The 24,898-nt window shown below is 40.8% G+C and overlaps 1 protein-coding gene across 4 annotated transcripts in view; it reads left to right on the top strand.

Moving 5' to 3' along the window:
- The window catches only part of MRTFB (myocardin related transcription factor B), a 65,382-nt gene that overhangs the window by 11,623 nt on the left and 28,861 nt on the right, over positions 1-24,898 (top strand). For 2 of the 4 annotated variants that reach the window (XM_040079303.1, XM_040079301.1), the window contains exon 1: positions 2,706-2,874. The exons of 1 other annotated variant lie outside the window; for it this stretch is intronic. In XM_040079303.1, the coding sequence (XP_039935237.1) occupies positions 2,721-2,874 (154 nt within the window). In that variant the 5' untranslated portion in view covers positions 2,706-2,720. Of the gene's footprint in view, positions 1-2,705; positions 2,875-13,872; positions 14,114-24,898 lie in introns of those variants that run through there. One more of the 4 variants, XM_040079302.2, reaches the window with a different exon arrangement.

Genomic DNA, 24,898 nt, shown 5'->3' with positions numbered 1-24,898 from the left:
AAACCTTATGCCAAAGACAAACTAGTCATTTCATGGATGTCAAGTTCAGGAGGTTGAACGGCTGAATGAATTCATTAGATTCTAATAGAACAAGAGATAAGGATCAAATTAATTGTTTATATTTTATTATTGCAAGTCTTCAATTTGTCATCTTTATAATATTTTTTAGATGTTCTGTTAGTTGATTCAGTAAGGAGCTGTAAGGATCCTAGTGTTACCTAAGCCAGATGTTCATGATGTAGGTCACTGACTTTTTTTTTCCCCCTATAAAAAAACCCTGTAAATGTTGGGCGGGGATGTGTGTTTTCCTTTTTGAGGAAGGTTAAGAGAATTTGTTATTCTAAGCTCAGAAATATTTCTGTAGTCTGATACAGCAGCAGTTCATAAGAAAAAATGAAGAGAAATGAGAGCAAAATGTAATTTGAGATACAAGTAAAGAATTTGAGGAATTTAGACTTTCTGGGAATTCTAGAGTGTCTTTTGTTCAAAGATAATGTAGCAACGTAGCAATAGGATTGTTCCAGTGTTAAAGGATCATTTGAGAACATACCTGGGTTTTTAGCAGCCTATCTAAAAGATCTCAGGAAAGGGAAGTGCAATATCTGGGGCTTTACCGTGAATTGGAAAGTCTAAAATAAGGGAGAACTTTGGATTTAGAGGTTTTCTAATGATGACATTCATGTACTGTAGAAAACAATAGTGAAAATGGGGACGTGAGAGTCATGATCAGCAGGAAAAGCAATTCTGTGTGAAGAGGGTGGGTAAAGCATTCATAGTGAGGTTAACCAGAGGTGGGGAAATCACCTGTTTTGGAGATTTTCAGAAGCTGACAAGGCAAGTTCCTGAGAGCTGGTAATCCCGTGGGACAGGGGATGACCTCCAGAAGTCCCTTCCAAGCGGATCTATTAATGTTCAAACCACAGATGAAGCACATGTTGTGTGGGAAGTCAAACTCGTTTTGAGTTGTGCTGCTGTGCCGCAATCAACATCATTTAATTGCATGCTGTGTTCTCAGTTGGATCTGGACATTAAACCCACATCTCTGTACATTCCTGAAACAAAATTTAAGAGATGGACATGTTACCAATTCCGCAGTGCATGGCAGAAGTATGAAAGTCAAGCTGGTTTCATTCGAAGCATGACGTTTACTTATCTGTCATGGGAAAAAATTAGCTAACCTGCAGCATAACAAATGCTAAAACTTCAGTACAAGAAGGTGTTTCTGTTCATTTCATCTGGTTTGAAAGCATGAATACAGCTCACGTGGCTTAATCTCTTTGAAAAGTGACTCCAAGGCAACCCATAACTCGTAAATTGTGGATAAAATGCTGTGAATATGAACAGATAAGCAGCTAAATTTTCACTTAAATTCTGCTCTGAAGAGATCTGCTTGGTTAATAATGCACTTAATTTGTATGGGTGAGTGGGAGTTTGAGGAGAGTGTAATGTCAGGAAATCGAGTGAGAGCTGAGTAAATTATGCTTCTAAAAGCTAAGAACAAAGAAAAAAAATCTTGCATAACAGTAAGTTAATGTGTCTTCATTTAATGTGAAAGCAAGAGTTGGTAACTAGGGAAAATAATGAAAAAAATGCACTTAACCACGATAATTGTTCTATTTAGGTGCATATCAAACAGTACTTGCTTATATTTCTTATTTTTCAATTCACACTTTCAGAACATGATTCTCTACCCTTTTGTAGTGTAGGCTGTTCTTTGGTGGTCATGATAATTTTTTGTCGTCTTGGTTTTTTAAATATCATTATAACACTTGAAATATTTTGATATTGATCATTGAAACATATTGCATTTAAAAAATTCTCCATACACACCCCAACATGTGGTGTTTATAGTCAGATTGAAGTTTAAGGCTGAGTAGGGCAAGCCAGTGGTGTTTCTTTAGAAAAAATAATTTAAAATTAACAAGAAAATCTCACAATAATAAGACATTTCTTCATTTTCGTGGATCTTTCTGAGTTTTTAATATTTCATATCATTCAAGTTTCCAAGAATCCAGGGATAGGACTTCATTGAAGTCCATCTTGATTTACTGAAACTTTAATGACTTGATAGTTCTGTGATGTATAAAAGCTTGTACCAGTAATTCATACTCCTGTCTCTCCTTACTGTAGATTAAATAACACTAATGGTAGAAAGGAAGGAAATAGTAAATTGCAGCTAGTGTGCAGTAAAATTAGTTTTAAAATATTCACGGCCCAAAGTCTTCCTTGATGGAGAGACTGAGGATTGACTAGTTCTAATACAGTCCTTCGGTGGTGTGAAGTCCCGTATGAATACTGACGTTGATTTGGGATCCGAAGGAAAGTAGTGCAGAGCTTCAAAATATTAGAAGCCACTTGTATGTTAGCACAATATATTAATTCAGCATTTTGTAGCAGAAGCCATTGGAAAAAGGGATGTTGTGCTGATAGGCGGGTGGGGGCACATGGTGGGGCACGGAGCTTCTGGCCATCCATCATGAGGGTTGACTCTGCCTGATGTTCCTGTCGGTGTGAGCGGAGAAACCGTCCCGCTTCTCTGTTAAATTGCCTCTGGATCCATTCCCTGACCATATTTTTGCAGACCCGTAATACTTATGGGAAATCAGCAGGTAACGTCCGTCATTCTAAAGCTGACTTTGCCCGAGTTTGCGTTGGGTGTTGCGGGAGCACGGAGTGACCGGAGCCGCGTTGTTTCCGCAGAGCGCCGAGGCGAGCCCAGCATGGAGCCCGCGGGGCCGGCGGACGGCGAGGACGAGCCCGGGCCCCCGGCGCGCCTGGCGCCCAGCCCGCACAGCGAGGCCGTGGCGCACGAACTGCGGGGGCTGTCGCTGCAGCCCGGCCCCTGCCTGCCGCCCCTCACCGAGCGCAAGAACGGTGAGTGCGGGCCCGGGGCCGCGGGAGGGAGCGGGCGGGGACCGCGGCGCCGCTCCGCGCTGCCTCTGGCCACGCCCGGGGCTGCGGGATGTTGGGAAATCCGTCCCGGGAGCTGCGCCCGCCGGGGCCGCTCTGGGACATCGGATGGAGTCGGGGAGATTTTTAAGTAGTTTTAAAACTGCGGCTGTTGTATGCTACAAGTATTGATAAAACGTTTTTGAGAGTTGTATTATTATCAGACAAAAAGGGATCATTTTCGTGAATGTTTGATTGGGGTTTTTTTCTGTATAAATAATATACAGTTAATATTTTGCATTCTATCCCACAAAGTTTTAATTCAAAATTAGTATACTTCTGGAAAATTTTTTTTTTCTTAATTTCCTGTAAAACTAAAATGGATGAGGTAGGTATCTTGTGTCCTGTCAAACCTTCAGAGCAGCCAAACTATTGCACATCTATAAATTCAGATTTAGAAATTTTAGTTGGTTAGAAACAATTTTTTGTAGAAATTACGAAAGTTGGAAGAAAATTTGTAAAAGTGAACTTTGAACGTGATGGATTCAAATTAAAAGTAGTTTTAATAATTTAATATTTTCACTTTTTACCAAGAATTGGGACTTTGTAAGAGTATTTTAGCATGTCACTACTTTATAAAGTCTATAAGCATAAGAGATTGAAGTTCATAGAAATACAGTGGCACTTTAAAAAATTCTGAAATGTTTAAGGGTATTTTTTGGTAGGATATTTTTATGCAGGAAACATTACGCTTACTGTGAGCTTTGGTAGTGATCCTTTAAACCTTTTGTTTACTTGAAAGAGTCTTTTGGCAGTAGTTCAGTAGGAGGCTGAACTGTTCTAGTGCTGCTCTGCAGTGCTGTTAAGCTGACTTGCACAAGTTAGTACAGAAACTGTGTTTCCAGCTTTTCCAATGTCACTGCAAGGGTAGAAAGCTTCTGCTCTGGTTCGGTTTTGTTTACCATGGAGGTAATCACAGCATGCCTGGTGAGCCAACAGTCACTGGAGCTGTTACTACCTTCTCATTTTTCACATTTTCCTCCTCTCCCCTGCCCTCTGTCCCAGAGATCCCAGTCACAGAGCAAAGCAGGCATAAGAGTTTAGGTGGGCAGAGCTTGGTGGGTTTGCTGCAAATTCTCATGGTTAGCTTAAGCTCCAGTGGAATTATTGTCCCATGAGTTTACAAAGAACATTTATATGCTGTGCCAACTCTGTCGAAGAGGTTTTAACTTCCAGCAGAGGATCAATATCAAAACAGTCGGAGTGCATTTAGGAGCTGAAGATTTTCTAGTCACTTTTACGTGCAAGTATTTACTCCCTGAACAAAATCAAATGGATAATTTTGGGAGGTGGATGTTGAATGTAGGTCTCCTGGGCTGTCACAATTGTAAGGTTCTCCTGTTTCATTTGAGCTCTGATCAAGTTCATGGCTGTGGGCAATACTGTATTGCTAATGAAACTAATTTCAGCTTCTCATTAGTCTGCATCTTTCTGGATAATTAGGCAGTACTTAGAGTGCATTGATCATGTAAGCCTGTGCGCTGTGTATTACAGTGGTTTATCGTGCTTGTTCTCTGGAGGCCAACTCTTCCTCCACTTGCTAAAAAGCAGCAAAAGTCCCTATTTCATTGGTTCTGCTCTTCACACTTGTCACCTCCTGGGTGATGATGGAGGTGTGTCTGTGATTCTGGCAGTCTCATGACAGCCACGGGTGCACAGTCCCTCTGATGAGCAGTGGGGCTGCACACATCCCTGGAGTTTGGGAACAGGCCCTGCGTTTGCAGCCCTGCCTGAAGGATGCCAGGTTGGGTCCAGTGTTGGTGCTTCTTAGGCAAGATGCCGTGTCCTTAGGGAGGTTTCGGGAAAAGCGACGTGGCTGAGGCTCTTTGGGAGCAGGAGGGAGAAGCCTGATGCCTGGGTGTTGAGTTGGGCTGCAGTGGAGGAAGGCTGACAGGAGTAGCAGCAGCGTGGCACAGCCCAAGTACCAGTCAGAACAATGTGCTGCCCACACACTGTACCACGGTTTCACGAGCTCCTGTCTGAGAGCCAGGAGGTGGCAAGGGAGGGAAGGATAGGCTGTCTGCTGCTGACAGCAGGAGGGTGGATGGGAATGAAGCTGCCTGCAGCTTTCCAACCTGCTGTTTCAGAGCCAAATGATGGGAAGGGATTGCACATGTAGATGCCATCAAAAAAAGGAAGCAGTGCATGGCCAGAGCTTTTTGCATGCTGAATTAGTACTTTTCCAGAACCGGTGATCACGGCACTTCGGCTGGAAGAGGGAGCTGTGAAGGGCTGGGTGTGAGGAGCCGTGAAATCATTATTTCAAGGTACATGTAAAATAGAAAGCTCCCAGCTTGTGTTTTACAGCAAACTCTCTTGGCTCATGACTATTTCATTGTGCCAAATGCTTCTTGTGACACTGGCTACTAGTTTCTGAAGAAGAGCCATGTAAGTTGCTCTTGTGCAGTTGTCGTCCACAGGTGGGAGCCTGGTTATATTTTTGTAAAATGGGTAGGTAATGACTGGCACCTGTCTGGGCCACTGACTGCCCTTCAGCTCTGCATTTTGGTCATAAATCCTGTCAGAAGGGGAGTGTGCCCATTCCCTGCCCTTTATGTGGTGTGGAGATGCAGTTCTGTTCCAGGCAGTGGGGGCTGTCAGGTGTCTGCTCCTCCAAACTCACAGCCAGCGCAGGAGTGGGATAGCTCCTGCTTGTAGGAGTGGGATAGCTCCTGCTTGTAGGAGTGGGATAGCTCCTGCTTGTAGGAGTGGGATTGCTTCTGCTTCTCTTTGGGGTTGTGCGTCATGAACTGGAGGAAGGTAGAGAAGGTGGTGCTGTGCCTCCCTTGGCTGGCAGCAGATGCTCTCCAGCAGAATTGGCCTAATTGAGAGAAGAACCAAGTGTCTTGGATGTTTTGTAGGAAAAAGGCCTTGGGACAGTGACATCTTAAGAGTAAAAGCAAGACTGTTAAAATCTCAATTAGGAGAAAGCAGTCCAAAGAAAGCAGTGCCCCTGGCTGTAAGAACAGGGACACTCAGGAGCAGACCCTGAGGCACCAAAGGTCAGGTGAGAATTGCAGCTTCCTGTGGGGCTGGAGAGCTTGTGGGGAACTGTGGGGAATTCAGGGGAAGATGGAACACACAAAACCCAACACAAGCCCAAACAAAAACAAATACTCCAAATGGTGTATATTGAGTCCCTCCTAAGGGACCAGTCGAGTCAGCTGGGAGGCACAGTTCTTAAAATAACTGAATGAAATCCACATCCCACTTAACCTAATGGTATTACTTAAATAAATTTGATGATCCAAGGGATTTTTTCTGGCATCTAAAAGAGTTGTGGTATATTAGTTTGCCTGTTATCTCTTATCTTCCACTCCCTCACTCCCTCAGTTTGTAGCACTGGTAACGTGCATTCTTGGCATAGTTTTATGGCTTCTGAACAAATTCTCAATCCTCTGTGCAATTAACAGATTTGAACTGCAAATTTGCTATTAGGGAATCAGGTGAGATTTGGGACGTTCTCCTTGCACCTCTGTATGACAGGTTTTTCTCCACTCTAAGATCAGTGATTAGGTGTGTTGTTTCCTCTTGTGATGATGTATAGGTAGGTCACTGTGCTTAGAATTTATTTTCTTGAGAGAGCTGGGAGAGACACAGTGTAGAAAAGATGGCTAGTGGAAAGACTAGAGAACAACAACCCAAAACCTTAGTTCTGATTAAAGTAATAGCTTACCAGGGAATAGAATTGAAAATGTCATCTTAAATTCAGCAGTTTCATAATCACTAAGCTGAAAGCAGTGAGATCTGGAAAACAGCATGCAGATATTCTGATTAACAGCACCACCACCAATAGCATCAGCAAACCAAACCTAAAAACCCCCCAACAATTACCAGACCTCAAAGGAAGTGTATCCTGAAAGACCTATTTAGATAAAGAAGTGCAGAGTTTCTGTAAGTTTACAGTAGAAATGTGTGTGTGTTTATAATGTAGTGTATAAATAATGTGTGTGTGCAGTGGTGGCCCAGAGAGGCTGTGCAATCTCCACCCGTGGAAATACTAAAAATCAGACTGGGCACTGTCCTGGGCAAGCCTGTTCCAGCTGACCCTGCTCCAGCAGGGCTTGGGCCAGGGGATCTCAAGAGGCTGCTGCCAGTCTCAGAGATTCTGGGTTTGTCTTTCCATCGAGGTTTTAATAGCCCATGGAACATCCAATGCAAATATTCTACTAAATAATCTTTGCTAAGAACACACAGTATATTGTAATTAATATATATTTATCTCTTTGCTTTGGTTTTTTTGGGAGTGCTCTCTTTTTTGGGGGGAGTTTGTTTTTGGGGTTTTGTCTGGGTTTTTTACCACTTCAGTAGAAAAGACAAATGTCCCTTGGTCTCCCTGTAAATATTTAATATCATCCTATCTGTTCCGAGAGGAGAGCGCAAACTGGGTAGGTACTGATTTCCCAGTAAGTCTGTCTTTGTCATTGGTACTGCCAGTTCCCACAATCCTAGCATTCCCAGGCCATCAGTCAGTGTCTACAAGGAACAATTTTCAAATATTAAAGCATGTGAAAAGACACACAAGCCAAAACTCAGAGATCTCTAGGGACTGTGACCTCTTAAATGGAATATATTCTGACATTTTCACAGGCTACATGAAAGAATTCCAGCAGGGTCATTCCTTTTGGTAAACTTCTAAACAAACATTCCATCATTTTAGCTTGATTTATAGATATTATTTTTTTTAATTATCTGCTTATTGTGAAGAGATTAACACAGGAGACATGACCTGTGACTGACTGAATTCAAGGCATCTGGTGTATATGAAATCTTGTTTGAGGGCCTGGCATTTGAGTGATTACAGGAGATACAAGAAAGCATGTTTTCCTTTAAAGAGTTCACTTGATCAAACTTACTCAAATCTTACTCTGACCTTTTTTCTTGAAATTCTTTGTGCATAACTATATGCATAGCTAGAAAAGAATGTTGAGTTAATTTTAAATTCCATTGTATAATTGTTTTAATTAGAGCTACGTCCTAACTGCAAATGTCGTTGTTGAAGTGTCAGCTTGTGACAGAACAACTACAAGAAGGTAACGGGGAGCAAACAGAACTGGTCATTGGTGTGCAGCACTTATTTTAGGCACCTTTTGCAAATCAGAGGTAGCACAGTGGATGACTAAATGTTGTCCTCCACAGGATATATACATGCAGTTAAATGTAAATCTGTATAGTTAAACATATACAAAAGTGCAAATTTTATGTACTTTATATACACATTTTAAAAATATTTATTAATTTAGATGTGTATATGGGCAAGACCAAATGGAAGGTAGTTTTCATTTAAGCGGTGAATGTTGCCAGCATATGTTCTCCCTTAAAAGGAATTTGTGTGGGTTTTAGTGGGAGAAGAGAAGTAGAACATGCAGACTTACAAATTTGACATCACTGTAAGTGCTTGGTATTTTTCTGGGAAGAGTGACTGAGGTAGATGGTGACCATTATTTGTGGGGTTTGGGTCTCTGTTGCCACAATGGTGGGGAATATAGGCAGAACAGAACCCCAAAACAAATCCTCTTAATTAATAATTTGAAGTGATGTTCTTAATGTTTATAGAAGTAATAAAATAAATTATAATAGGGGTTATGTAAACTGATGCTTTAGTTTGTATAGTCAGAGCACTGTTTTCCTATGTGAAGAGATTATTACACCCTGATCAAGAACTAGATTAATCCTAACACGATATAAAACACCAAGATATTCATCAAGGTGTATGTAAAGCCAAGGTGAAATAGATATTTGAGTAATTAGGCTTTTTTCCCACTTGAAAATGTTATTGTGGTAGTGAAAGAGTTTTAGCACCCGAGGGTGTTTGGTTTTGTTTTTCTTTTTGATGGGATTGCGAAGGAATGAGTTCCATATGATGTGAAGAGTTGGAATGTACTGTTAAAGCAATTGTTGCTTAGTTACTTGGTGTTTAATAAGGCTGTGAAGCAGCTCCCAGTCAGTGATGTCACTCAGCAGTCACTGATGCTTCACCCAGATAAAGGCTCTGTTGTGGGGGCAGACAGGCAGGCACTGCTTCCTCCTGTACTCCGGAATTTTGGTTAATATCTACTAGACACTTCCACTTTTTAAATAACACTTTTGCTGTAGGCTGAACACTTGGAAGTCTGTGTTGCAGAAGAATGGAAGGAACAAGCGCTGGTGACCTTAGATGTAAAGCAAACATTTATGAAAAACTTGTGCAATATATTGCTGTTAATTGAGATGTTACTGGATTCTGGTTTATGGAACTAACATAGATGTTCCATTCTGAGGCCTTTTTTCTTCATTTCACCCATTCTTATGCAATATATTCAACTTAAATTGAAATTCAAATGGGATGTACTTCTGCCCTCTGAAAATAATGCAAATTCTAACAGGCTTAATTTTCACTGAAACCAAGAGCTTATTGTGTGTCTTTTACTTCTGCCTCTGGTTTGAATACACTGATGCAGTTTGTAACAGAGATTAAACCAGTAATGAAGAAATTAAACATGCTGGACTCAAGATTTTCTTTCAGCTGAAAGAGATACTTTGGTTTTGTTGTTTTGTTGAGCGATTGATAGAAATCAATCTCTCAGCCACAGTTTTGTTTCTAGGTCATTATAGGTTTCTCTGATCCTCAGTGTCATTTTACTATTTGTAATGTTAAAAACAACTCTGTTGGAAAAGGTACATGCTCAAATTGCAGAGGTTTTATGTCCAGTGTTTTTGTTTATGTTTTATGTTTAGTTTAGAAATTACGATATTTTGTATTACAAAACATTCTCTATTTAAATAGTCAGCAGCAGAAAAAGAAGATGAAAAATTTGCAATTTGAAAAAGTTTTTTGCCTGTTTTTAACAATGCCATCAATTTCAAATGACAATCCAAATTCCACCTCAGTTTTAGACACTGAACACAAAATTATTTCAAACTCTGAGTGGAGTTGAAAGATCCCAAGCTTCTTCTGTCCCTGATTTATATTGCCTGATTCATGGGTTGTTCTATTAACTGTAATACTGCTAAAAATAAAGAGCAGTCAAAGAACAAACAAGTTGCTATTGTTTCACTTGTACCTACCTCTAGAGGATTTTTTGTGGTAGGCCAAAATGGGTGATTCAAATGGGAAAATATAAAGTTCCCACCTGTAAAGTCACCATTTCTTTTAAGATAAATGTGGCATTAGGGTCCTTTAAAACCAACAACGAAAGTAACTGAAATACAAAGCAGTTTTTATCTGTCCAAACAATCTTCAAGACAGATACTGCCCAAACATAGGCTGTATGTTTAATGTGTCAGTGTGGTGGTGATGGCTCATGACAGAACTTCTGCTATTTCACAAGAACTGAAAAAATTACCATCAGATTTGAAAATGCATGAGGAAATCTGAGGAGTCACTGTGGTGCTTTAGCAGTCAAAGGTAAGAATGTGTTAACCATTGTAGAGTTACAAATTCATTTCATTTGGCAGGGCAGAGGGAGTCCTCAAATGGCAGGTGGGTCGGCAGCGGGGCTGACAGGCAGCTCTGTGCCTTGGTTCACATGGCACCTGCTCAGGACACCTTGGACACCGGGTATTGGTAGAGAGCGGGTGAATTTAGTAGTGGAACGTGCTAACAGTGTTTCTGCATTTCTAGAACAGCTCTTAGGAATGTTCACAAAGTCCATCATAAGAACATGCACTTTTCCCACATTGCAGCGCTGTGGAGCTGGGAATTGTGAGATGCCCCCAGCTGCCTGTGGAACTGTCTCAGAGTTTTAGACTTTTCCAACAGACATGTTGAGATGATGATTAGTTTTTCTCTGAAGCCTTATCACTAAAAATACAAGAACTATATTATTACACAATCAAGTAACCAGTAAAACCAAGTTATCAATTGATCTTGGATTAGTCTATTCAAGACTGCTGGGAAAATAAGAGGTTATTGGAATAGGAATAATTTTTCATGATGCGGGAGATAAATGTTACTCTTCATGCAGGAATTTAAGAGAAACTTTTCCCTGGGCAGAATATCCAGATATTCTCAATATTCACAGTATAACTGAATCTAGAGCAGAAGTTTTTTCTTCTTCAAAGGCATCTTTTCTTTGTCTTCATTTGTTATGTCTGCCATCACCCAACTATTCCATATTGTATAGCATTTATTGGCAATATTGGGTTACATGAAGAATACACAGCATCATTTTGACCATTCATCTCTTCTAGTCTGTACAGGAATTTCCTCATTCCTATTTTTCATAAATTCTGTGGTTCCTGCTTTTCTTACTAAAGATTTTGCATGTTACTGTTGAGCTTTTGATCAGACCTCTTAAAGGTCTTTTAAAATTTTCATCTCTGTGTTAAGCTTGTATTGTACTAAGAGGTGAAATTGAAGCAAAATAGGAGGTATAACTCCAAGCAGCTGAAGCATGAACACATTGATCTCTTGTGGGGTGGCTGCCCTTGGTAAGGGAGAGGAGAGGATGGCACAGACTCCTGGCTAAACTCATCTTTCTGAACAAGAGAAATGCTCCTGAAGGCTTGAACTGCTCCCACCCAGCTGCTGTTACTGATCAGCTTTCACCTGAGCACTCTCAATTTATAAAAAGCACTACAAATGGATAGGAATGGATAGAACTTCCCTCAGAAATATGGTGTTTGAGGGAAAATGTCTTCCTCTGGGTTCTTTAATTGTACACTTCCTCATTAGAGCGTGGAACTTTTTAAATTTCAAAATACTCTGTTTTCTGCATCGTTGGGAAATCAGTTCTGAGTATGTGAAGTGCACTGTACCCTTTCCATAAAACAAGTTCTGCTGTTATATATCGTTACACTGTTAGAATATAATTCATCCATCTAAACAATTAACTTCTCTCCTGGTACAAGAAAAATGCAGAGTTGTAATCTGTTATATCAGCAAGTGTGTACGATTCTGTTTATTGACTGTGTCAGAGTTTAATGTGTGTTTAAGTTTAAGCAGTGTTTGTATTCTGCTTGTCTGAGTTTTTATTTTCTGAATGTGTGGAGTTTCTCAACAGTAATTTTGTTTCTTATGCACAGTAAGTGTTCAGCTGCAGGCAGTGAGGAAGTTAATTTGATTTATGAAGGAGCTTTTCCACTGTATTTTTTTTTCTTGTGTTCAGTAAAAATCACTGCAAAAGCAAATGTATTGGAATAGTCTGTAACTTGTATTTGAGTAGAAGATAATTTAAGCTGATAATTTTTATACAAATGATGTTCAGAAAACTGATTTTTAGGCTGGGAAAGTGGCCTCAAATCATTCATGCTGCAAAGAGTTTTTTGCCTGTATTGTCAGCTCCTTACATGTCAGGAGGTTGCTAAAGCCTGGTGAGCTCACCAGGCTCCGGGGCTGCAGCTCTGAGCAGATCTGGGTCTCCCTTCTCCCAGCAGCTGGCAAACAGGGAGAGGCTTCCAAATCCTGCTGGGTCAGGCAGCTTCACACCCCGTGCGATCACTTGTCCCGGGAGTGCACTGTCAAGGTGAAGAGGCAGTGCTCAGTGCTTGTCTTGTAGCAAGAGCCAAAGAGGAAAAGATGGGTTTTTTTCTAGTTTCCACTTTCAGAAATTCTGTATCTTAATGTATATAGATGTTTCCAAATCTGATTCTATGGAAGTAAAACATTTTCTATGAATGGAGATGTCCTTTATAATTTCAGGTTGAAAGATTTAAAGTACAAAGTAGAGGTGTGGAAAATGTTTGCAATGATGGCATTTTTAGGCCAAAGGGAAGGGAAAATACACCTGCCAGAGTTCCTAGTTGACATGTAGAGACTCTTTAACATTATGTATAGTTTATTTCCTCTAAGAGCAGGAAATTAAATGCAGACTCTGCTGTTCCCTCATGGCCAATGCCAGGTAATTAGAGGGGATCCATTTCCCTGAAATCTTCCAGGTTGACACTGAAGTTGATGACTCATGTAAGATAAATGGGATATGCTGCAGAGAATGGCAGATCAGAAGCTGTGGGAGGAAATACTCCTGAAACTGCTGGGAATAATGAGATGTGTAACTAATGCAAAAAGGAAAATAATAAAATACTCGGGGTTTAGATATTTACAACAAGGAACAGAGTCTCTCATACTGCAGGGAAAGGCATGGAAATAATCACAGGTTTTCCCAGTTACCTCTGCTAGATAAATGTCTCTGGAACCAGACCTGAGGTTGGGTGGGTGGGAATATTCCTTAACATAACTTTTTCAAACGCCACTATGCAGCTTTGTTTACTGGTGAAACTTAATGAGTAATGAATGTGCCGGTCAGGCAAAGATGAAGTATTTCTGCTGCCTGCAGCAGTGTTCCGAGGAGTGGGGGCAGGGAGAAGGAAGGGGCGAAAGGGAGAGAGCCCTCAGCAGCAGTTTGTCTTAGGTATCAGCGAATGCTGCTCCAGCAACTGCTGGATTTATTTTTAACCGCTTGACTCATTCTTTGTCAGATGATTGACCACCGAGCTGCATATTGAAACACCAATGTGCAGAGGAAGCGAGCGTAACTCCAGGCAGAGGGGGAGTGTCTGTCTGGGAGGAGAGGCGGCCTTTGGGACTTGTGCTTCACATGCTCGGTGCCTGCGGTGAGAGCGAGCGCAGCGAGCCGGGGAGGGCTGAGCTGAGCTGAACTGAGCCGAGCCGGGGCGGGCTGAACTGAACTGAGCCGAGCCGGGGCGGGCTGAACTGAACTGAGCCGAGCCGAGCCGGGGCGGGCTGAGCTGAGCTGAACTGAACTGAGCCGAGCCGGGGCGGGCTGAACTGAACTGAGCCGAGCCGGGGCGGGCTGAGCTGAGCTCAGCTGAGCCGAGCCCGGCTGAACCGAGCAGAGCCGAGCCCGGCTGAACCGAGCAGAGCCGAGCCCGGGCGGGCTGAGCCGAGCCCGGCTGAACCGAGCAGAGCCGAGCCCGGCTGAACCGAGCAGAGCCGAGCCGGGCTGAGCCGAGCCGTCAGGAGCAGCCATGGGCGGCGCGGCGGCGCCGGGGCTGCTGCCGTAGGAGCCCGCGCCGGGCCCCGTGCGGACCGCGCCGTACCGCTGCCCACTGCGGCCTGCGTTTTTTCGGTGCTGGATGTGGCCATTCTAAAGGATTCCCACCATGATCGATAGCTCCAAGAAACAGCAGCAGGGCTTTTCCGAGATCCTACCTGCAGGAGATCTTAAGCCGCTGAAGGAGAAGGAATGCCTTGAGGTGAACAGCCAGAAAAGTCTCAAGGAAGGTCAGTCACTTGCTGGTTGGGGGACGGAGAACGCAGAAGTCCTGGGCACGTTCAGTTCACCGGCATGTCTGATGTAATGCTGTAGGTCAGGAAGAGGTTTTGTGCATTAAATGAGGTATTGTTTTCCCTCTGAAAAAAAGCCTGTGAAAGCTAAATTTCAATTTTACCTGAGACTAGTAAAATAACGATGATGATAGCTTGATAGGAAGTGTATGAAGAAAAATGAGCAATCAAGTAATCTTTTCAGAGTATCATTTAGTGCTGAATTAATGAAGGACTCGGAAATTGTCCTGTAAATATTGCACAAAGTGCTTCAAAATGTCACTGGTGAAATAAATATAATGAAATAAACATCATTAAATATGGCATGTCTAAATAAAACCCCACAAACCTTTAGTATTAGACATATTGCTACCTCATTTTCAACACTGCTTTTCTCACTTCTCTTCTTTCTTTGGAATTCCCTTCTCCCCTCATACTTTAAAATAGATTTGATTCTGGTTTTGAGATGTGTGCTTTTCAAACCACATTATATCTTTTAAAATGATTGGATTTTGACTGGGCATTAAATTGGTAAGATGTACAGGCATTAGTTTCTAAAATAGCAATCACCTGAGAATATTTGGGACATCATTTAAAGCTGACAAATGGAACTCTAGGAGATTCATTGACAGTAATCTTTGTTAGGCTGAGGCAATAATGCTGCTGAGACAGGGAAATTGTTTTACTCCTGGCGGGCAGGATTCTCCCAGCTGGCCCGGGCGAAGGAGGAGGAGGAAGAGACCTCTGGAGGTCTGACACTGGTGGGAATTCACACACCAGGCTTTTGCAGCTCTGGGCTCAACTCCAGCTTCTCAATCAATAGGATACAACCTGTATTTGTAATATACAAAACACCTGCTTTCCTTTTACAGCACTCTGCCGTAGCTTTTCCTCCAGATACTTCTGGATTGTCTGGTGATTCAGGGATTTCTCCCTTGGTGTGGTGGCAAGAGTTACACATGAGATCCCGCCTTCCTCAGAATTTAAAGTTGGGGGGGTGTTATTTTGTTTGGTTTTGTTTGTTTGGGGGTTTGTGTGTTGTTTTTTTGGTTTTTTTTTTTTTTTTAATTTGGACCTTAATAATGTTCAAAATGACAAAAAGATAGCCCATATCCAGTATTAAATTCAGTACCTGACAGGTTAGTTTAAACCCCCCGTTACTTAGGTTTAGGTTAGAACTAGACAGAACAGTGATTTTTATGCAGTGTGCTGATGCCAGAGGTCTGTTATTGATTAGAAAGGTAATGAGAGGTTGGTTGTTGCTGCATGTGGCAGTGGCTGAGAGCAGAACAGTTGTGCTTCCTTTGTGGCAGGCCAGTACTGACTGGGAGACAGTGGCTGAGGGGAAGGGCCAGCAGCGGCCTCCTGCTCGGGCTGTGTGTGCCGCACAACTCACAGCAGGCCCAGTGAAAGCCCTGCTGCTGCTGGGGCTCTGCGAGCAGCAGCGAGGAGCTTCAGAGGAGTGGGCAGTGCTGTAGGAAACAAAACCTGTGCGGGGTAAGATACCAAGAAATGAAGGGCAGGAAAACATGGTAAAACCCAGCACGGTGGGTAGTGTAGGTGGGCTAATGAGGAACCACGGTAAGGATTATCTTCAGGCCTCTTCAAGCATGTCAGTTATGGAGAAAGTGGATGAAAGAATGTACATTACAATAATGATGGTCTGTCAGAATAGCAAAATCCCTGCAATTATGGGACACTCTGCCAGTCTAAATCCATGAATATTTTAAAGCTTTAATTATTTGGTGCATAAAAGAAGATATAATTGTTTTTCATAATCACTATCTTTGCTTCCTTTTCTGTGTTTTAGTACCTGTTCTCCATTTTCACTTTCCCCAATGAATATTGCTTATACTTTTATCTCTCCCAAGTTTGGCAACGTAATGATTAAAATAATGAACCTCTTCTTGAGAATTTGATTGACTACAGGATCTCCCCTTCCAGCCTTTCCTACTTCTAAAGCTTAGAAAAACAATCATTTTCTTTCTCATGGTATATAGAATGAATTATTGAAAACACTCCAAATCTGCTTGATTTACATCTAGAGAGACTAAAACAGAGCTTCGTGTTTCCAGTTTAGAATGTTATGAAATATGTAACTCAGTTATTTTATACATTTTTTAAAAATCACTTGCAGTTGTTTGTTTAACCCTATTTAAATAATACTACAGGTAACATCTTTTACTTTGTTAAAAACATAAGTTGTAAGACAACTTATTTTACAGAATAGTGTCTTCTAAATTGACTTCTGCCATTTTGTCTCTCCTTTCTTTTGCCCTCCTCTTTTCTCCTCCTTTCTTTAAAATATTTTTTCTCCTCCTTTTTCCTTAAAATATGGCTGGTTTTGCCACATGAATTCTCAAATGTTTCTTCCTTAGGACACAAAAATACTTAAAAATATATGTGAATTGAAAAACCTGCAACAATTAAAAATGTAATTTTATTGTTAAACCCAGATGAAGTATGTAGAGATCCAGTAATTCAAAAGGTGTCTTTGTTTCATAAGCTACTTGCACAGGTTTGAGAAATCTAAAAATCCTGAGATAGTACAGTGCTTCTTTCAGCAATTAGTACCTTAAGAGAACTGTGAGGTGCAATTCTTTTTTTACTTCATATTTCTTTATGAGGAAAGAGATTTTTGATGGAAACAAAAACCCTAACATTGTTTTCAGCAAATTAGTATTAAGGACTTTAGCGGTTTAGATTGCAAAGCAGAATTTTTTTCTTTGCTCAGGCTATTGATACACATTATAGCATCCTGTAGCATGGGAGGTCCTCTTAATTACCCTACTTTTTTGTAAACAGCTCAGATACTATCTTTGCATTTTGCCTTTTTTGTGAAAACTGTTCTTTTATCTGTCTGATCAAAATTAACCTTGTATGAGCAAGGAACAAAGATATTTTCTGTCCCTGATGTCAACCACACAGTGCCAACTAAACAGCTTTTGCAGAAATTCCTATACCATTGAGTGTACCTCCTGCAGCATCTTGTAACACTGTCAAAGTAAGCAACCAGAACATTTGGAAAATTCAAGTGAAAAGCTTTAAATGTGCATACAGTTGCATAAGGAAGATTCAGTGTCATCAAACAGTGCCTGTATTAGGAACTGGGAATATATCTGGACTACAGATTAAAAGGTTTCTAACAGCCCTGGAGAGAGTTGAGGAAGTCTTGTTTTATACCCTAAATTGTTTCAATATAAAGGTGGATGAGCTGTATGACATGCAGAACTCTTGAAGACACAGTATTAAATTGATGAAACAGGTCAGTCTGGTGCTTAGGTGGGATTTAAAAGGAGGTTGGATCCCAGTTTCTTTGCACCATATTTTTCATATGACAATCTGAGTTTCAGAGTTAGCAGTTGCCTTCAGGCTAGTCTAAAAAAAAAAAAAACCTAGGCAGGAAGGAAATTTTATTTCCACCTTGAAACATAATTTCTTTCCGGGATTTGTTGTGCATTTGAAATTTACTGGTTTGTGAGGAACTGGAGACTGGCAAGTTCTGGAAACAGGATACAGGGCTGGAACGAGTGGATTTCTCAGGTGTGCACTGGAATTGTCTTTGTGCTGCCTGAGAAACTGATTGCCAGGTGTAGTCAGGAAGGATTTCTTCCCCTCATCCCTTGCAATCAAATCCATGTTGCATGAGAATTGTTTATTCAAGAGACTTCCTGCTATTGCTGGCCTGTTGAGTATTGATGATACTCTTGGCCTCTTCTGCTTCTTTGTTTGGGTTGGTTTGGGTTTTTTATAAAGAAAAAGCTCTAAGTTGTGTTAACTAGTGTTTAGAGATGTTTTTATGACCCCTTATCCAGTGGTAGTCCATCAGGTATGTTTCTTGAGAAAAAATACTGGCGAAAAAGGTGTTACTCCTTTGTTAATATAGGAAGCACTGTAAATTCCATGTACTGATCCTGCGGGGCTGTGCTAAGCTACTATAAATGATCTCTTTAGTGTCAGTGGGATAATTGTATGTCGTAAAAGTAAATCAACACTTACGCCACAGAATTTTCTTCTTCAATGTAGCACTTAAATGAATAATAAATATATTGTAATACCATTATAATAAACACATGCTTAACTACTTCAGTAAACTAAGACTACGATGTACAATTTGACTTTGTATGTAATCTGTATACAATTAGAAGATGATGGTGGCTGAGAGCTTTTAAAAAACTTGCTCTGGCAACAATAAGATTTCTTGAAGTTTTTATAAAAGGTTAGGATTAAGACTGCTGCTGCCAAGAGCCAGGTGTATTCCCATCCAGCCCTTCCCTGCTGACTTTCAGCCTCTTTCTCGTGTTGGCATGAGGAGTTCTGCAGCCCGAAGTGAGTGGCAGCAGTGCCCAGGCGTTGCAGAAGAGCACTTATTTATTTCATGGTGCTGCCAGGCCAGAGCACGGACCTGACAGGAGGCACCTGGGCAGTGTGAAAGCAGCAGAAGCAGCTGGGGTTGGGGGGAGGCACAGACCGTTGGCTTTTCATTGGTAATCCTGTGTCGGATCATACCGAGTTATGAAGCCACACTCTGAAACCACCATCTGCTTTGCTGCTCTGCTGGGGGATGCATCTCTCCTGTCACATCCAACACAGCACGTGTGAGCCTCAGTCTCTAGTGCAGGGTCCTCCCTAATGCAGCAATTTCCGCATCCCTGTGATCAGCTGGACTCACCCACTGAGCATCTGCAGAGTCTGGAGCTGTCTGTAGCAGAGTTGACTCAGTACCATTGCTCACAGCCCCGTTTGCAGTCAGGCAGCTCAGTGGCAATCCACCTTCCTCTGTTTTGAATTAATGTGTAGTCTCCTGAGTTGGAGAATCTGCTTGGGTGTGCATTTTGTTTGCCGTGCCTAGGAATAGCATGGACAATGGAGGGGGCTTGGCTGGAAATCATCTGTCATCATTAAATGTAATACACTCCAAATTATCACAAAGGAAGTTGTAATAGATGTAGAATTTAAAGACGAGTTTCATGAGTCCCTTGACAGTACACTTTTTGGCTAATAGTAGTATTTGAGGAAATGTAGATTATTTTTTAAAAAAATCAGAGGTCTGCACTAAGCAGAGTAATACTTGCAGATTTATATTATTGTTAATATACTTAAGTTATGCAATTTTACAGTAAATGGAAATATAAGCTTTAGTTGATACTTCTCATCCAAGATGGTCAGGATTTTTCTCATTTTAAAGATTTAAACAGAATCATGAAAAGTAGAGATTTTGCTTTATACATTTCCATGCATATATATATATATATATATATATTTCATCCCAGCACACATCCCAGTAATTTGTTTGGAGGCTTGTGTGTGTTCTGACTTGTTTCTAAGCAACATGTTCCATAGCAATAGGATACAATACAGATTGTTCTATATCCTAGTCATTTAAGCCTCTCAGCTAATGATATTGTTATAGTTCATATGTTTGTTTGAAATGTTGAGTTTACGTGCAGCTCTCTTTGCCATCTAGGTTTTCATTTTCTGCTTTCAGTGGATGCTGTTACTGCTGGAAGCGCTTACCTGAGCATCAACATTGGCTACAGACAAAAGCTTTAAATCACAGTGGTATCATTTAAGAGATTTGGAGGTCCTGCAGGGCTTCCCTCCAGAATTCTGGAGAGATTATCTGAAATGGCCCTCAGCAGTCTCCTCTCATATGCTTTACAATTACACAGTACATTTCTAAGCTGAAATGGAAGTATGACTGAATAATGGCTTAAAATGAATATGCAAAAGAGCAGCTTTAACTTTTCTTAATTATTTTGGATATAGCCTTAGCAGAAAACTTGCTTATACAATAATGAAAAAAAGAACATTAAAATTATATAACAAGTAAGTAAGGGGTTTTTTTTAACAAAAGCAAGTTAAACTAAGTAAAATAGTTCCTTTTTTTAATTATATCCTGGCATACATGGAAGTTTTGAAGGCCCATGATTAGATGCTGTCTGATATATTTTACAAGATGAATTGGTGATGAATTATTTTTGTTTTAAAACTGAGAATATTTCACATGCTTTATTACCATCCTCAGGTTGATGGGGAATGAATACCACAATTTTAAACGCATTTTATCTTTAAAATTCCTTACAACTTACTTAGAATAATTTCCAGCAAATTAAAGGTAGCTATTTTCATGGTTTTCCCTCCTCTCCTTCTTTGACATGCCATATAAATGAAGTGAATATTGTATGAACAGATTTCTAACTTTGGACTGGTGGTATGTGTAATACCATGTGCAAACTACCATATTGCATAACCTTACTGAATTATGTACCTTGCATATCACCCACTCTTTGTTTTACTTACTGTATAAAACATACTTTCTACTATTTTTATTATTCGCAGAACAAATATCAGTGGGAAGAATTGATAAATAGAGTACAATACCTCATCATAGAGTTGAAAGAGAAACAATTTCAACTCAGGAGAAAGCAAAACTTACCTCTGGGGGATTAACCTAGCATAAAGTCAGGATGTTTTGAAAATACAAACTGTTGGATGCGAGCAGACGGGGTTTGGGGTGCAGGGTGACAGCGCAGGATGCACAGAGAGCACTCGGTGCTCAGGTCTGCAGTTCTGTCCCTGCTGCCCTGTGAGGCTGGGCCACACTTCCAGGACAAAGCTGACGCTCGGATCACTGCAGTTCACCTGTGCCTGATGGAATTCTCAGCTGTGTTCTCTGCCCATGCCGGGGACACGCGTTAAGGGTACAGCTGCTCCCGCCCCGGGGCCCAGGGGACAGGTCTGTGTCCATCCACAGCGCCCGGTGCCACTGCAGCGCCTGCCCGGAGCCTCTGCCCTCTGCTGCGGCCGCAGCGTCCGAGGGGCAGCGGCTGCAGAAAAGCTGTTGGCAGCTGGCAGAAAGAAATGGAGGCTTTCAGTGGAACAGCTTTTCATTTCAAGGAAACGGCCCTGTTTCCAGCACTGTCTGTTTCCATGGCAGCCAGCCTAGCAGCCTGCGCTGGAGTTTCTGCCGCTCTTGGAAATTTCCAAGGGGGTATGCAGGAATGTTGGATGTTACATTTTCTCATTTTTAGTTGCAGTTTTAAGGGTTTAAATAGATAGTATCCATTGGATTATCTGAGAAAATAATGAGATGATTATACACAGAACATTTAAAAAGTCTTGTGTATTGTTTTTCTTCTTGCTGCCATTTGAAAGGACTGTGTGGTGTTTGCTGGACTCCTTGTCCATGGCAAAGTGTTTGTTTCAGCCGTGTAATTGGGAAACGGCAACAGCTATTTGCTGTTTCATAGTACCTTCTATAATAAGATTAAAATTCGATCTTAAATTAATAGGCTATGTAATGAACTGTGTTAGATGTGGAATTAGTAGTGCTGGAACCGTGCACAGTATGTGTTCTGGTTTTTTTCAAGGCAAGAAGCAGTGATGAAAGCTTGTCAATCAGTGTAGATAGCATTGTTCCTGCAGGACAACTATCAATTTATTTTTGGCCTCTTTACATTCCAGTGCTTGTAATTATGTAGTACTACTTTGAGACTGCTCTTCTATAGGATGCACATTACAGATTTGTAACAGGAATCACTTGCTCAGCTCTGATAAAAGCTGTTATAGGTGATTTAATAATATACTTTATTTCACTCCTTCTGCCACTCACAGCAAGTAAAACGTTCCCAGCCCGCTCTGGTTGCTGCCTTTCGAAGGCTGATACAGAATGCGCTGTGTCTCCTCAAGTGCTTGTTTGTGGCACTTCTGCTCTCACCCCTTGGAGCGCTTCAGCAGGAGATTGAGGAGCTGCTGGTTCTGGTTATCCTCAATCTCTGCCCCTTTAGGGCACGGTGTGTGTGAACCTGAGCAGGACTCCCGGTGTGAGAACAGAGCATTGGCTTTATAAAAGTTACTGCTTTACAGGAATACACTTCCACATAACCAAGTGCACTGGTTAACAGATGAGCTCCCCTTTCTGCACCCTCATCTCCATTCCCTGGCTCACAGAAGTGTTGATTCCCTGGTGTGCTAACACTGGAAGGAGCTGGAAGAGTGGCAGCACCAGTCTCTGGCGCTCAGCTTTTGTGCTGGCAAAAGACTCTACCTCCAGTGCAGTCACAAGACTTCTGCTGACTGAGAGTCAGATAACCAGATGTTCTTACTGTGAGGAGGGATTATGCTTTTTTATTTTGTCAGTATTAAATAGGCTATCCAAGCTTTAATGATAATTTTATTGACTTAAGAAAACACATGGAAATTTTGGAATCTCTCCATCTGGTGTTCAAGTGTTAAAATAGTATGCTTAGTTGAAAATAAAAAAGAATATCCTCCCTTCTCCCTCAGTCAAAGCAGGAATTTGACTGACCTCTCTGTGCATGGTTTTTATTCAGAAGCAGTTCACAGACAATTTTTAGAGCTGCAGTGGTGTGGAGGAGGATTACTGCCAGATAATGTGAAGTGCAAAATATTTGTACTGTCTTTTAGCAACCACATTTGCTCAGTGGTGTTAACATTGCCCTTCTTTTGCACATGTACTTTAAATAGGAAGAACAGTATTAACAGCATTAATGGTTTATCAACATATGTAATTTTTTCTTAATTCTGTGTCTTCATTTTGGAGATCTCTTATGGTTTTAGATATTATGTAGGTAACTGTCTGATTTTAAAAGTGTAAAAGTGAAAGGTAAACTATCTGCCAACAAGCTGACTAGCTTGACCCTGATAAGAACCATCTGTAAAACACAATGTTTGAGTAAATACCATTCCAAGGGGAACTTTGCTTTACCTCTACATCCTGTCTTTTGAATTCTCACTTCCCCACACTCCATGATGGCTTGTCTGTAAATGGTTCTTTAAAATAAAGGGGAGGAGGGGAAAACAAAGAAGGAAAAAAAAATCCAAACCCTGACCCACACTAGAACAAGTAGTAATATATATATACACACAGTATATAGTATTTGGGCAATGCTTCAGTGGGCTTTAGATTATTTTTTTTTAGGCTGTGTCCTTTCATCCAGACTTACTAGGTTTACCAGTTTGTGTGTTATTGACTGTTCTAGAAATCTCTTGTTCCATGGATTTTCATATATATGATATGAAAGTCTGTATTAGCTTTAATTGCATTAGATTTAAACCAGCCTTCATTCTATTCTAGATAGTTTCTCACAGAAATAAATGAGTGATTCTTTGCCATAAGTGCAATTCTCAGATGGCTCATCCTTGTCTCTGAAGATAATTTCATTATATTTTCCTTATTGAAAACGTGTGCTTTAGTTTCCATGACTCCCATCCTCCTGCCGGGCTGGCTGTTCTTTGAGTTGCTTCTTGTGAGTCCCCATTTCCTTCAGTGCTTTTCACAGACCTCACCACTATTCCCTTCCTTCATACCCCCCTCAGGTTCCCCTCCAGTATGCAGATACACATTTGTGTGTAAAACAGACAGTGGGAGGGTCACTCCTGGCTGTAGTGTGGCCACGTGCTCTGACTCCCTGACCCCAGGTGTGCTCTGACTGAAGTTATTCAGCTCACGGACAGGTGTTACTGTTTCTTCATTAGAAACAGCTGTGATTTTTACTTTGTGTCACTGTAGGGGTTCAAAGTATTTTAGATCCTCTAGATCCTTGTATCTCTTTTATAGAGATATCAGTATTGGCTTTCTTTCCTGATAGATTTTTTTTTTTTTTTTTTTTGGAATAGCAAAACCTTTTTAGCTTTCCAACTTTTAAAAACAATGTATTTAGGGTTTTTATTCACAATTGCTTTCTATTTGAAAATTTTCTTTTCTTTAATAATGCATTCAACTGCTCAATATTTATCTTTTTAAAAAGTGTAGATATAAAACACTTTTTCAGCCTTATTTTTGGAATTGGTTGCAAAATCATGCATCTGGTTTTCATCCAGCTTGCTTTCTGTTTAACCTCCTTGCTCTGGTCAAATCAAAATCTTCAGTTATTATCTTATACCATCTTTCTAACTATGAGTCATCTCTTCTTTAGTATTCCTCCTGCAGTGCTTTCCTATTAGTCATGCTACTGGCTGTCCTTTCCTTATTATATAAGTTCATGATATTTATTTAGTAAGTGAATAACTGCATGTTGTATATCTTCTATATCTCTCATTTTCTCAATCTTCTCACTGTTTTTAAGTAGAGCAGATGACTTGTCCAGATACAGATGGGACAGCTTCAAAATCCTCCCTTATTGCTTTGTAATGCCCAGTGTAGATGAACAGATGATGGGCAGACAAGTAATGTTAGGAGAGACAAGAATGGTTTGTTACATATTTTTCTTAAAAAATGCTAAAGCTTCACACATGAGCACATAAGGGTTATGTGCAGGTACATTCTTACTGCTCTCTCCCTTTTGCTCTAGTCCACTGCATGTTCATTCCCTTGTTACACTGTATGTTGTTTAGGATATGGCTCAGTTTTAAGTCTTCCTGCAAAGCTTAAGACAAATATCTGACCATAATTGAAACCATAAATCATAGGTACATTCCTAAACTAACAGCAGAGATTCCCGTTACTTATATTTAGAAAAAATGTTCAGTATAATATATTCAGTAATAATGTTCTTTCCTACTTGTGATTACTAATATTGAAAGCACAGCCCTAGCAATGCTTAGGTACTTACAGCTGAACCAGCTGCACCTACAAAATGGGCTTTATGAAAAAGCTTAGTGAAAAAGAAAGTCTGAATAAAAAATGGAATATTACCATCAATGCATTATTTCTTAATAGATTACTTGCCTATGATAGGTTGGTATATGAGTCACAGCAGTACTAAAATTCCTGTACCT

Source organism: Hirundo rustica, chromosome 15, assembly GCF_015227805.2.
Source record: "Hirundo rustica isolate bHirRus1 chromosome 15, bHirRus1.pri.v3, whole genome shotgun sequence".
Taxonomy (NCBI): domain Eukaryota; kingdom Metazoa; phylum Chordata; class Aves; order Passeriformes; family Hirundinidae; genus Hirundo; species Hirundo rustica.
Note: the sequence above shows the minus strand (reverse complement) of the source record. Positions and strands in the feature narration are given on the sequence as shown.